Consider the following 14,942-nt stretch of genomic DNA (forward strand, 5'->3'; position numbering starts at 1 on the left):
CTGCACACACACACACACACACACACACACACACGCACACGCACACACATACACACAGTGTAGCTTCACATTATATTCAGCTTCCTGTCACTCACTATAACCTGACTTCTGTGACTATTTCCTTACCTTCCCTTAGGTACAAACTTTTGACCTAATACCTGACTCGTACCTTACTCATACCAACCTTTGACATTTCCCTGAAGTATAAATGTTCTTCACTTGTGTACGAGACTTACACCCTAGCTGACTAATCCCTTACCTGTTTCCGACCTTAACCTCAACTCTAGCAGACTCTTACCTGTCGGCTATGTCATTCCTGTTTGATTTGTCTTTGATCCATATCCATTTCTCCTATGCACTCTCAGACATAATCTCCTTTTTGCTGTAGTGGTACCATCAAGGGCACACCTTTGGTAAATTGTGTATATATCCAACACATGTCTTTGGACTGGGGGAGGAAACCAGAGTACCTGGAGAAAACCCCAGAAGCACGGAGAGAACATGCAAACTCAGTGCAACAGGGCAGAGGCGGAATTCAAACCCCCAACCCTGGAGGTGTGAGGAAAACGTGCTAACCACTAAGCCACTGTGCTTCAGCAATTTATTACCATTAGTACCTTTTTAGTATTTTTTTTAAACTTGGAAAAGTGAATATATTACACCTTTAAAAATTTACATCTTTACTTTAATAGCTAATTAAAGGTACACTACATGCACGATCCTAGGAAATAGATGTAAACTATTAGTACAAGGGATGGAACCACTCCATCGACAATTTGGTACCTTAATTTCTGAGCACGTACCACACCTGTATAAAACTATTCCATCATCTGTACACGTCATTTACCTCACTTGAACTTCAACTCTACTTGATCCTCTGTACTCTACTGTTAATCATCAGTTCCTAACCCAAATACATTACATTTACTCAGCTGCACATAAATCAACGTTGTGTCTAACCTTCATTTTTACTTGTACATCACTCGTAGCTCTTCTGTACCTAACGTTTACCACAAATTGACCCTTACCTGAATTGTTCCTAACTTCCTAACCCTTACCTCACCTGTATCTGATACTTCCTGAATCCAACCTAACCTGTTCCTGATCATCTCACACAGACCTGACTCTTACCTCACCTGTACTTCACGTTAACCCTACTTGGAAGTGATTCTTACCTTACCTAAAGTGAGTCTTATCTGACCCTTATCTTGACCCTCGCTTGTACTTTGAGCCTCATCAGTGTGTATTCAGAAAAAGCATGACCTTCTCTCATGTACTTGGTTGGAGGTTCAGAAACTCATTAATGATGTTGTGATCATACACACGTGTCTCTGATATTTAAAGACATAGTTTGTAATTGAATTGCCATGTTCTGGATCTAAAAGAGGCAACTCAAGAGACATCCATAGCCTTATAGGTGGTATGGTTGAGAGAGGGGAAGGATAAGGTCTGCAGTTGTTTTCACTGCAATTGCAATTCTCCTGTCAGACAGTAGAGGGCTCTAAAAATTACAACCTGTTCCATTAAATCAAAGGTACAATCAAACAGTGCAAGACCAGTGGGGTTAAGATTAATGACACGTAGACAACTTTAACCCATCCAGACTCCAGTCCAGGAGGCCAACAGCACTACAGAATTTAGCAATTTAGCACACTTTAACACACCTGATTCAGCTAATTACCCAGGTCTTCATGATGTGTGTTTATGGTCCTCCAGGACCTGGATTTGAAAACACTGATTTAAACAAAACCATATTAGACATGAGCAGTGGACTCATCCTCCCTAAAAGAAATGAGTGACTGTATTTTTTTTTAGATCACCTAAGGCAAAAGGAGGGGTGTTTGTGTGTGTGTGTGTGTGGTTTGAATGAAGCCAGAGCTGTGGAGAACAGGAACAGCATGAACAGCATGACATTTTGAGTTAGTTATCACATTGCACTTTGTGTTATTTAACATTTTGTCCTGTGCATTGTTGTTTTGTCCACTGTGTCCAATCTGGAGATCTCTTACCTCTGACATAGAGATTAGCTGGAGCGGAGTATCTTGTCCCGGCGCTGTTCGTCGCCACACACTCGTATTTTCCCTGATCTGATTCCTCGCTATTCTCTATCTGCAGTGCACCTGAAAACAACACAGCAGGTCACATAACCACAGGCACATTGCTATAAAACAAAACCACAGTCAGTTTTAGGTACTCTGGGACTTTAAAAAGGACAAAGAGTGATGATTATATCACTGCAGCTACAGCCTATCATTACATGTTGGCAGCAATTGCTGTCCTTTTTAAAAAGACTGCTAGTGTCTTTGTCCTTAAGCCAGACAGATCCATGCAGCAACACAGACAAGTTGGAACAGTCCCCAGCATAATACAGAGCTGCCGGACTAGAATGAATGCACTCTTTAGACTGAGAGAAGCTGTCCGCTTTTATTTGAAGGATACATAAATAAATTTGTGACCTCTACCCATGAATCCGTCTCGGATGTGTCAAAATTCAAGTCAGGGCATGCTTAGTTTAATAAATATACAGTAACAGTACTGTCATAGGTGGCTTCCAATTGTCTGCATGTATGGATATGAATACTGGGGATTCTTCTCCAAAGATATGGCCAAGTGTTCTCGTTCTTCCTTCACAGTGTTTTTCAAATCTTAAGTCTACGCAGAGAGTGAAAGCTAAAGAGTCAGCAAAAGCTAACCTCACTGGACGTGAATCAAGAATACACCCTGGATGGAATACATTACCACCTAGGGGCAATTAATAGTAGCCAATCAACCTACTGCCTTGTTTTTTAGGAGATGGGAGGAAACCAAAGAACCCAGAGGAGACCCACATGGAAATTGGGAGAACTTGTGAAAATAAACTCCACACAGCGAGTACCACGATCTCAGGATCGAACTAGAGACGATGGAGCTGCGATCTTCTGTGCATCCATGTTGCCAGTTGGTACAAGTAGGGTTAAATCATCCTGATTCTCCCCACATACTCGGTTGTAATTACTTTGGTTTGAGTGGCACAACAGGCAGGTAGTCCTGATGTCAATCAAGTGTGCATATTAGAGAATTATGCCATGCTTGTAGTTATTAAATATGAAATAATTGTATTTTTTTTTCTCTGGGACTTTAAAAGCAATAATATGTGTGTACAGCAGTGGTTAATAAAGTGCATATTCATTCAACTGGAGCAATTTTTTAACAACATAATCATCCAAATACAAAGTAGAGAATGAAGATCCAGCCCTGGTGTTGTGACCGAGGATGAGTCCCCTTTTCGAGTGGGTCCCCAAGACCTTTGAGGACATATCTAATTTGTGTTGAGCTTGCTGGATACAGTATGTGGGTTCTTTAGGTAATCTTTATCTACTGCAATGAAGCCTCTTGGTGTAATGCTAGCTTTATTTTATAGTGATAGAAGCTATTTAGTTATTTGACAATACTTCAGTGTAACACTAGACAGCTAGTTATACTTAATACAGTATTATATAGAATCACTTGCTATTTATGCTTAGCTAAAATGCTAAAATTACAGTCCCTTTTTGCAATGCTCAGTAGCTTATTCAGTCGTATAGGATTAAGTGGAGTTTTTTTTTGTGATAGTTGCGCACAAAAATGCTTGATTTTGTGGCAGCTTTTTTTCTACCAAAAATTTCGATGCAATTTGTGGAGTTTTTTGTGATTTTTTTTTTGTGGAAAACTTCTTGAATTGGCGAAATTGCAATTGCATGAAATTGTCTTTCACGGGGATGTTTGTCGGTAAATGAGACCATATAGCTGTACTCTTGTTCGACTCAGGTGAATCAAAGACGGCTTTGGCTGAATGCACGTTCTGATGATGTCACTATCGGAATAGTTTCCATGATTCTGCGTTAATTTTTGCGAAATTATCCGCAAAGTCCCAGAGGGACTGCTTATTTAATGACAATTTTAAATCAGGTAGCTACCTTAAGCAAACCATTTAAAAGTTTATATTAAATAAGTTTTCACTTCATTTCAATCTGGCATATGAATAAGAAAGCATGTGTGATTTCATGTAACACACCACAATGTTCTGGTTAAATCTCGAGCACCCACCTGACTCTGGGTTTCTGGATCTTTCATGTTGACGCATATTTCTTACAACACTTTTCAATAAAACATGTACATATGATGTTCAGTTGTGACATACAGTTAGTCCTGTGAATATACGTGATGTTTCAGTGTAGTAACACCGTGGATCTGCAACACACATCATGCAGTTGACTGATGGAAGCACACATATTAAAAGAAGCCATGTTTTGGTGCTGGATTTCAGAAGCACTTCCTGAAATGCACCGTGGGATGGTTATAAGTGTGCACATCGACAAATTAAAAGAGAACTGAAGGATGATGGACTGTAGAGACTTGGTGGAGCATCGATAAAGGAGTTCAACTTATTAATATCTAAATATCAGTCTCTCCATATTTGATCAATATATTTTCTTTTTTGTAGACATCTAGGTCTCTGATGAACACCTGAGGATGCTTGCACACACATACACACACACAACCACACACATTCTCTATAACAGCAGTGAGATGTAAAATCATTCTCATCACAATAGCCTGGGTTGTTCCAAATGCACACTTTCTCTTTCACTATTTTTCTCGATTACTTTTTAATCCAATCTCGATATACAGCTTTCTGTCTTTCTCCTACCTCCCACCCCTCATTTGTTCTTTTTCTTTATATCTCGGATTTTAGAGTCAGTTTTAGAGTCTGTGCAATACACATATACAGACAGAAACCTTATGATACATTGAAATACTGATCGCTGATGTTAAGGGGTTTTCACACTGGCAGTTTAGTCTGAAACAGAGCACGGTTCGCATGAAAAATTGGTTGTCATGCAGACCGGGCACCTCAATACCAAACCCAGCACTACCTTTAGGAGGTGGTCTGAATTCGGGTGCACTGGAACCGAGGCGCGATTCCCGTGAATGAGATTGCAACTTGTACTCGGGTCCGCACTTGTCTAGGAAATAAAGTTCACATTTCACGTAACAACCCCTAAAAAACCCCCAAAAACCCTACTCTGGCGCTTACACCTCTACTCTGCACACTTTGCTTCTTCTAGAACTCAGTTATAAGTCTTGTATAGTAGCACTACTTGTATTGTTCCCAGCTCGATATATCGCTTTGCTTGTATTTCCTCATTTGTAAGTCGCTTTGGATAAAAGCGTCTGCTGAATGAATAAATGTAAATGTAAATGTAAAGTAACCTGCGCATGTGTTGTAGCCGTTGACGCCGTCATTAGTTTTCGCAAAACACGTGTACCATGAGTGGCAGGGGATTTTGTGGAAAACATAAGAGGTCCACTGCTGCACATAATATCTGCTGTGCATAATAGCATGAAAAGTAATAAAAAACTAACTAAATAAAGAATTATATACGGTGAGTCGCATAGTGTTCTCCATGCGTGTTTGTGATGACGTAAGATGAACACAGATGCACTAGGGTGTGATAGAAACAAGTGAGTCTGAAACCAGACCAACAATGCTGGGGGGAGGTTGGCTGGGAAAACTCGCACTCAGATTCGGACCGCAGCAAACGTACCCAGTGTGAAAACCACCTACATCTTCTTAAAGCAGTACTGATTCTCACTGTTTCTTTCTCTCCTCATATAAAGCATACTATAGAGATCTGTTCTGTTCTACCATAAAGCGTCTTCAGATGGGTTTTATCAGTCTAAATGCACTGCCAAGAACTGTTTACACACTGAGCACAAAGAAATGAAAGTGTTGAGTGAAATCTCTCATTTTACACTGATTATTCAGATCATTTGTGCTTCTCTGTTTTGCACATCCAGTCACACTCTGACCATCTCACAAAGACTTGTGAGGTAGAGCGGGTTGGCCACAAATCGCAGGCTTGGTGGTTCAATCCCTGGCACCTCCATATGCCGAAGTGTCTGTGGGAAAGACACTGAACCCCAAGTTGCTCCTGATGGCAGGCTAGTGCCATGACTGTGTGTCTATAGAGGAGTGTGACTGAGTCAGGGTGTCAGTTGCTACAATTAACACTATCAGATAGGAGCACACAGTTTTACTATTTGTCTCAGTTTTAAACAGTGCTTCATAAACTAAGTTTCAAAACTGAAAATAAAATTAGTTATTGGTAGTGCATTCAGACTTCCAGCCCTGACCATATTGGAAGCTTTCTATATTCCAATTAACTGTCTTCATGTGGTGTTTCTGAAGTGAATAAATCAGGCAGATGATTGAAACCTTCATGCACTGAAATGTAAGATTAGAGAGCAAGAGCGAGCATGAGAGAGAGAGAGAGAGAGAGAGAGAAGGGGCAAGAGCAAGACAGATGGAGAGTGAAAGAGACAGAGAGAGAGACATACAGACAGAGAGATAGACGGAAGCAATGGTAGACTCTGTGGTGAGCGAAGAAGGAGGCGGTGATGCATTCAGATGTTTTGTATTTCCAGCATTCTTACCTCTGATTGGTGTACCACCTAGTGAGGTAATATAAATGCAAATCAGATTAGAGAGAGAAATTAGTAGGGCAAAGAAAGAGAGGAACAGGAAAAGAGGAAATGTATGATACATTTCCTAGTCTATAGAAGTGCTGTGTGTGTGTGTGTGTGTGTGTGTGTGTGTGTGTGTGTGTGTGTGTGATCATGCTTCACTCCACACTCTGATCCATATTCTCACTCAGCTCTACTGTGGTCTTAAAATTTTGCAGTGGCTTTACTGCTGCATCAAACACACACACACACACACACGCACACACACACACACACACACACACACACACACACACACACACACACGCATGATGCAATACAGAGAAAGGAATCTCCCTCACTGCACTATAATCGCACGACAATAAGAACAGACATGTTTTTATGCTGTTTAATGTCAAAGTGCTTGACCAAACATTGTTTTGCTTTATTCCTTTATTCCTGTATTTTCTGCTTTTAAAGTAATTAGGATGCTGGACATAATCATACATTTCTTACATTCAAATAGCATTGAGAATTCACTGTGCTTAGCAAGAACCTTCTACATGAATGGCCAATTATTGTGGTACTTAGAACATAAGAAATTATTATTAAAAATAAATAAATGCTCTGAATTCATGGAGCAAAGCATTGTTGATAATTACATGGTGTAACCCACCGAGCTTCAGTTTGTGGTCAGTGCAATTAAAGTGTCATCTTAGTTCCAAGGAGCGTTTTCTCAAAAATATACCAACAAAAAATGACATTATTCCATGGTGGTATTCTTCACAGAATATATACACAGCAGTGGTGTATTCCTAAAAAAAAATGTGCTTTACGATTACCCCCCCCCCCCCCCCCCCCCCCCCCCCCCAAAAAAAAAAAAAGCGGTCAAAAAAAAAAAAAAAAAAAGACAGGAGATAAGTCAATGTGTTTGTTTGGTCTAACTAGGTATCATTAGTCTGACCAAGAAAACACATCACTAATGTCTTAAAAAGCATTTATGATACAATTTGTCATCTTTTTCCTCTCTGACAGTGCTTGAAGTTAGGGCTGGGTATTGCTGACTACCTCATATACTGCATGTATTACGATATATCACAATATACGACAAAGCACCAAATCCTTTTCACATATTACATCAATATTGTTACTGCTCAATACAAATTCAGAAATATTTTTACTCTTTAAATGTAATAAAAGTTCAAATTTAATTACATGACAATTGACACCAATTAAGGAAAAGCATAAGCCAGTCATTTCAATACAGATTTTTTTTTATATATTTATTTGTAACTTTTCCACCACAGTATTTCAGTGTGAATATTTAACTACAGATTACTTGTTAATCAGTTAAGCCCATAAAGGAAATGTGGTGAACAATACCTTCATTTAAATGTAGAGTCAAATTAATGAAGGGCATTACAGAACAGCTGAAAGGGGGATAACAGAGAAAATTATTTGCTAAAACGGCCATAACGGATTCCAACGTGAGCCTTCCAAGTGGAGGACTATAAAACGGAAGTGCTTGTTTTAATCGTTTCATTTCCTCGTCTGTCATGTAATCATTTTTGTAAATCGTTGCAATAGATATATAAATAATTTGCCAGGCAGCACAATATCATGCATGGTTCGCGATTAAAGCAGCGCAAGAGAACAAGTGAATCGGCGAGTTCAGTGTCAATCTCTCTCGAGCAGGGACAGAAGAGTGTAGAATCATTCCCGGTACACAAGTACCGGTGAGCCCTGAGTACACTTCAAGCCCACTTCAAGCACTTTTATTAATTTTATCTGACTGCTTCAGCAGGTCAATGTCTTCAGTCAATGATGGCAGTGATGGCAGTTTTCAGGGGTGGGGATGGGTGGAATTCATATAAAAATGCAACAATTACAACAAAGAATCGTGAGTTTCACAAAAACAAAACAAAACACGCGATACAGTTAAAGGGGAAGCTAACACAAGAGTAGATTTGGGGCTTCTGAAGCAGCAAAACAAATGGGTACACTGGGGGTATATGCTAATATTGATAGTTGTTATATGCAAACAGCCCTTGGGAAAAAGTAAGCATACAGCATATACTGTACATGCATATGGCCCCGAATACACCACTGATACACAGTATATAAAATCTGACATGACAGTTTTTTTTTTTAAACCTCCGGTAAAAATCATGCTGTACATGTTTGCTAAACTAAAAGTATATGTATGTTTTGGTTCTCAATCTACTCAAAAGTGTAAAAATAATGGCTATTACAGAATATGGATACATTAATAAACAGAATGCATACAAGGCATAAACTGTAAAACTTCTGTTTGTGTGAGCAATCTTTAAGCATTATACTCTACTCTAATTCTATGTGGATTGACATAGAAAAGGTTAATGTATATATGAAAAATAGGCAAAACAATGGAAAGACTATTCGAAACAGGGAAATATGGCCAGATTTTGGACATATTAAAAAATTGCATACAAAAAAAATGTCTCCCAGTTTACTTCACCCACCAGCCAGCTTTCCGCTACCACATGACGGCTACCAAACAGGGAGGGTGAAGGCTAACATGTGCTTCCTCCAAAATGCAAGAAGCCAGACAGTATCTTTTCAAACTGCTCATTCTATGTCACAGACGCTCATGATTTGCTAATGTCCCACTGTAAATAAAAAAAAAAAACTGCTGTAAATTTTAGTAAAGTACTGTAACAACTGTATAACATAGTAATGTATATCTTACTGTTGTATAAAATAACATAAAGCAATATATTTGCTGATACAGGATACAACTGAGGTGAAAGTTAAGGGTCTTGTCCAACCATGACAGCTTAAAGGTGCTGGGATTTGAACACACAACCTTCTGATCTGTGACGCAAAGCCTTAACCACTGACTCACCACAACATCACTGCAGCTAACTTGCACTGATTCAACAACTTCTACTACTAAACTAACTCCTATAAAAGATTGCACTGATTCAATACAAGCTAGCTGAGCTAGTTGAGCTAGTTGTGCTGGCTCAGTAAGAAGGTCACGTGTTCAAATCCCAGCACCACCAAACTGCCTTGAATTGGGTCCTTAAGCAAGACCCTTCAGATCAGTTGTATCCTGCATTAGCCAAATGTACTGGGTTATGTATTATATTGTGCTATGTATTATATTACAGCTCTTTATTGTAAATATGTTTTACAGTTGTTTATAGTAAATTTTACAGTACTTTATTCGCAATGCCAGTACATTATTTTTAAATTACTGTAAAATCTACAGTAATTATTTACAATGCACTGTGATTGACAGGTGAAAGAGAATGTGCCATCTCTAACAGCCAGAAAGCACGGCCAATTTTGCTCCCTTGTTCTCCTGACCACAGATGGCTGTGATGAGTTCCTACCATGTAAAATCCTGCTCATTGTAAATATAATAGACCATTGCAATCAAGTAGCTTATGTTAAAAGTATTTACCATAGAAACAGTCTAGTATTTGACTTTACATCTTCTGGCTGTGTAAGTTTTCTGCACAGTCATAGTAAAAATTGCAATGCTGCTGTATTTTAGCGGTTTGCTTTCCTGAAGAAATAAGGCAAAAACATAACTGAAGTGAATTATTACTTTCTCTCTCTCTCTTCTTCTTCTTCTTCTTCTTCTTCTTCTTCTCATCCTTCTTATTTTTCTTCTATGTTTTATGTTTCTCTTTTTTATATTGGTCTGCTGTGTATCTCTCCAGCTCTGTCCATGGCTCTTCTGGGCTGTAAACAAGTTGGTGATCGACTTCTAAAGACGCTAATCACTAATCCACAAATTATGGCTAAACAGAAACATGTTCTGGTCTTGATAAGAGTCTTTTTGTTACACACACAATTATGGCGGTGATATTTTAATGTGAGCCAGGAAAAGTGCATATAAAAATGGAATAGTGTTCCCTGGAAGAAACTGGTATAGACCACAGTTATAATTTCAGAACAGTTCTAGTGTTAGGAACAAATAATGCACTTAAATGACATACATATGTGCACTAACTGCATGGAGGATTGGGGATTTCCCTAATGAGCAATGCTTGCTCTATGTCACAACCTTACAGGTCACAATAATTACCATTTGTTTGCTTGTAACACCACTGAATTACAATTCTTACCTTGGCTATACTTTTGGCCAAATACATAACTTTGAGTGCACTACCAGGAACTGTTCTTATTCCATAGTGAAACCAAGTATAATTAAAGTGTGTTCTTAATGACTGAAAGCAGAAGGGATAAAGACACATCAATCATACAGAAGCATACAGGCAAGACACTGGTGTCCACTGTTTTGTTTCCTTAATTCTTACCTGTATCTAACAAGTAATTATATGCAAATTGCAGTTTTTCAGTAATGTCATTCAGACTTGCTGATATGGTTTTTAGTATGTCATACTTTAATCTATATATACCTATGGGGAAAAAATGGACCAAGCCCCAAATGCTAAAATATTAAGGTCTTAATGTCTTAAAAACAAATCATTGGTCAGGAAATTAGCAAGAATTAAACAAATAGATAAAGTAATTTAATATAGGCTAGCGTTTCCCTTTGATTTATTTAGATGTTTAAGCCTTGTGGGTAAACTTGCAGACAGCGTTATATTTTTATTTTATATTATTTCATTTTTAAATTTCATTTTATACACCCAGACATGTGTTAACTTCAATTTTACATCAATCATTTTATTTGTTATCATGATTTTATTTTTGTATACAAGAAGACAATATAAGTGAATTTTTCTGTTTGAATTTTTTTTTTACATTTACATTTACATTTATTCATTTAGCAGACGCTTTTATCCAAAGCGACTTACAAATGAGGAAATACAAGCAAAGCGATATATCAAACGGAGAACAATACAAGTAGTGCAAGATTTTTTATTTTTATTTTTTAGCTTTTCCCCAAACAGTTCACTGCAGCAAAAGTTAACAAGCAACTGGTGGCACAGGAGGTCTACGTAGTGCATTTGCTAATTGTCTAACCAATGATATGTTGTTAAGACTAGTGAAAGCTTAATTGCCACATTTTCTTGTTTTTTTTTTTTTTGGCCCAGGAGTGTACATGAACAAAAATTCCCCATGTAGCTGAATGTGGAAACATTATGTGGCAGCCATGTTGGACATTTGATATCACTTATTAAAGCCTAAGCTCTATTTGGTATCATTCCCTTTTACCAAAGTAAAACTCTGTTTCAATGATGTAACAGTGAATTCCATGTTCATTAAATAAGTGCTTTTTAATAATAATGCTACAGTCACATTCTCAGGTGAAAGGTACGAGCTGCAGAAGATGTACCCTTTTGGGTACCATCAGAGTGACAAGCTCTTGTACTTTAGAAGGTAGTATTTCAGTACTTTTTAAGTGGCTGTAAGTGTGTTTCCATTTGAATAAAATATATAGTGTCACAACAGTCGTGTGTGAAATGGATATTCAGGTTTCATATTCATCTAAGGTTCAACCTGAGAATTGAGTTATAATGGACTGTTCGATAATAGGGATCATCTCAGTATAGCACTGCTTCAGTGTTTGGTCACTGCTGGAGTGAAACCCGTTCTCTGTAGTGCACTCAAGACTTTCTGAAGAGTTAAGTTAGAGGCTAACCTAGTTAATGATCTCTGTGAACTTTCCATCAATAGAGGTTATGTCGTCTGTAGAGAGTGACTGCTAAACTAATTGCAATCTGCTCAAGTGACTGAGGAGAAATGAAGCGGATGCTCATATGATCGGCCAGAAAGAAATGGTGTGTAAAACTGTGTTAGGGGAGAAAAGAAAAAAACACACCAGAAAGTTATGGGTGTATTTTCTGCTGTGTAATCAGTACCCTGTCAGTATATACTTTTATATATTATAATTTTGGGAACATTTCATATATAAATGAACAATTCATTCATAGTTTTAAGTCGATGAGTTTCCAAGTGATGTTTCTACATTTCCAAGTGTTTTAACAAAACAAGCCCATTTGACCTTTACAGGAAAACTAAATAACTTGACTCGGCTGATACAAAAATATAAAAAAAGATATACTCCGACTCAAATACCTCACACACATTTTTTTTCAGTCATGGGTTTAAAATAATTGAACGTAGCTACATTAAGGACAGCATCATTTTAATAGTTCAACTAAAATGGTTGCAAGTTTGATGAAACCTATAAGTGTGTTTACATGTGTGTGTGTAAAATGTGGGTTAGACTGATTCTCATACCTGAGCGCAGCTGTTTGATTCGTCCATTGCTGCCATTGATGTCGACAGGGAGAAAGTCTTTGAACCAGAAGATTTCGGGGTCGGGGTTCCCACTTGCTGCACACAGAATGGTGGCTGTGCGGGTCCTCTCCACCACCTTCAGCTGAGGACCCATGTCTATGGTGGGGAAACCATGAGGGATCTGGTCCTCTGCGCACACACACACACACACACACACACACACACACACACACACACACACACACACACAGTGTTAGCAGTCTGTCTGTATAGACAGATCTTGGTCAGTTCTCTTAATCTGAGCTCATAAATTTGCATACACTTTGAAGAATCTGCTAAATATTAATAATTTTTAAAATATATAAGCGAGACCACAAATATTGCATTTTGTTGGTTATTTAGTCCTGCCATGAATAAGCTATTTCACATAACAGATGTTTACATACAGTATAGTCCACAAGACAGAATAATAACTGAATTTACACAAAGGGACCAGTTTAAAAAGGTTACATATGTTTGATTCTTAATACTGTGTGTTGTTACCTGGATGATCAATAACTCTTTTTGAACATTTTTAATGTTTTGTGATAGTTGTTCCTGAGTCGCTTGTTTGTCCTGAGCGGTTAAACTGTCCACTGTTCTTCAGAAAAATCCTCCAGGTCCTACATATTCTTTACTTTTCCAGCATCTTCTGCATATTTGATCGGTGTAAACTGTTATTATTTTGTCTTTGGGGAAACATATTTTAAGTAGCTTCTGAAGGGCAGGACTAAATGAAAAAAAAAATACGTTATTTAAACAAAATAATAACAATTTACACCGATCATCCTGTTCAAAAGTTTACACCCCAAAATGCCAAAAATTTTTTTTTTGGTTTACAGAGGTTAAGGTTAGGGTTAGTAAGGCAAGTAAGTTGAGTTCGTAAGACAAACATTGTGTGTGTGTGTGTGTGTGTGTGTGTGTGTGTGTGTGTGAAAAACAAACAGAAGCAATCTCAAGGTGTGTTATCAGTCTCTCCCTGACAGCCGATAGTGTGGGAAACACTGGCCGGGTGTAAATTGAGCTCAGCGAGTACAGAACAAAAGAATGTATGCCTCAGTAGTGTGTTTAACACTAACATGCATCTCATGCACCAATTAATGTGTGTTAATGGCTGAACTGGAACTGGGGACAGTAACAATCTTACTGTGTTGATGTCACTGCATGTTAAACGACTAAAATGCAGCTTGCTAAGTTTTACAAAAAAATCTCTACTGCCATGCTTCAGACACACAATATGACGGTTAAGTTATCCCTACCAACCTCATTTTACTATTAAACAAACAAAAAAAAAGGAATTAATACATAAAGGGATACATTTATACAATAGACAGTTTGCACCCCTATAGTTCTGGGTGACGAAAAGAAAGAAAGAAAAAAAAAGGAGTACCCAGACCTCATTTGAAAATTTGTCAGAATGATAACACATTCTGTATGTCAAGAAGGATTAAAGAGATACGACAGCTCTGCTGTGTGTTTTTGTGTGTGTGTGTGTGTGTGTGTGTGTGTGTGTGTGACCTTGGTGAAATGGCACTCTAATGATGTAATAGTATTTGATGGGTTGGGTTCACTTCACACCAGGTGTGCATAGAAACTGAGTGTTAGTATGCAACCTGAGTGTAATGTTACAGACAGCTTCAATAAACTGTCCGTTTCTCACACTTCACCATTGTTTCAGTTCTAAAGAGTGTGGGAGACGCCGGGCAACCCTCAATAAATGGCTTAAGGTAGGTAGGGAGGACCCTCCATGGACACAATGAAGCCAGAGCAACTGGAGGACCCTAATCTCTCTTTGTCTTACTCCTTCTATGTGGCTTACTCTCTCTCTCTCTTTCTCTCTCTCAGTCTCTCTCTCTCTCACCCACACCCACACACACATACACACATAGTGACGTGCAGAGGGATTTGTGCAGTAATGACACACCCAGACTCACATATGCAGGTAATAGAGCTAATGTAGCATCAACACCAGCCATTGTGGAGAAGTGAACTTCCTTCCCTGTAAGTGTGTGTGTGTGTGTGTGTGTGTGTGGCCTCGGTATAATACATACATGTGAAAAAACCCCACGTATTATTATAATCTCTCTCTCTCTCTCTCTCTCTCTCTCTCTCTCTCTCTCTCTCTCTCTCTCTATATATATATATATATATATATATATATATATATATATTAGGGCTGCAACTAACAATTATTTTCATAATCGATTAGTTTATGCAGGGCAAACTTTTAGTAC

The 14,942-nt window shown here is 38.2% G+C and overlaps 1 protein-coding gene across 6 annotated transcripts in view; it reads right to left on the reverse strand.

The window, feature by feature from the left end:
• ptprfa (protein tyrosine phosphatase receptor type Fa) overlaps positions 1-14,942 on the reverse strand; it is a 264,589-nt gene that overhangs the window by 97,945 nt on the left and 151,702 nt on the right. For all 6 annotated transcript variants that reach the window (XM_053683707.1, XM_053683708.1, XM_053683706.1 and 3 more), the window contains exons 5-6: positions 12,670-12,858; positions 2,010-2,120 (exon numbers count right to left, since the gene is read on the reverse strand). In XM_053683707.1, the coding sequence (XP_053539682.1) occupies positions 2,010-2,120; positions 12,670-12,858 (300 nt within the window). The remainder of the gene's footprint in view (positions 1-2,009; positions 2,121-12,669; positions 12,859-14,942) is intronic.

The sequence above is a fragment of the Ictalurus punctatus genome, chromosome 11 (assembly GCF_001660625.3).
Source record: "Ictalurus punctatus breed USDA103 chromosome 11, Coco_2.0, whole genome shotgun sequence".
Taxonomy (NCBI): domain Eukaryota; kingdom Metazoa; phylum Chordata; class Actinopteri; order Siluriformes; family Ictaluridae; genus Ictalurus; species Ictalurus punctatus.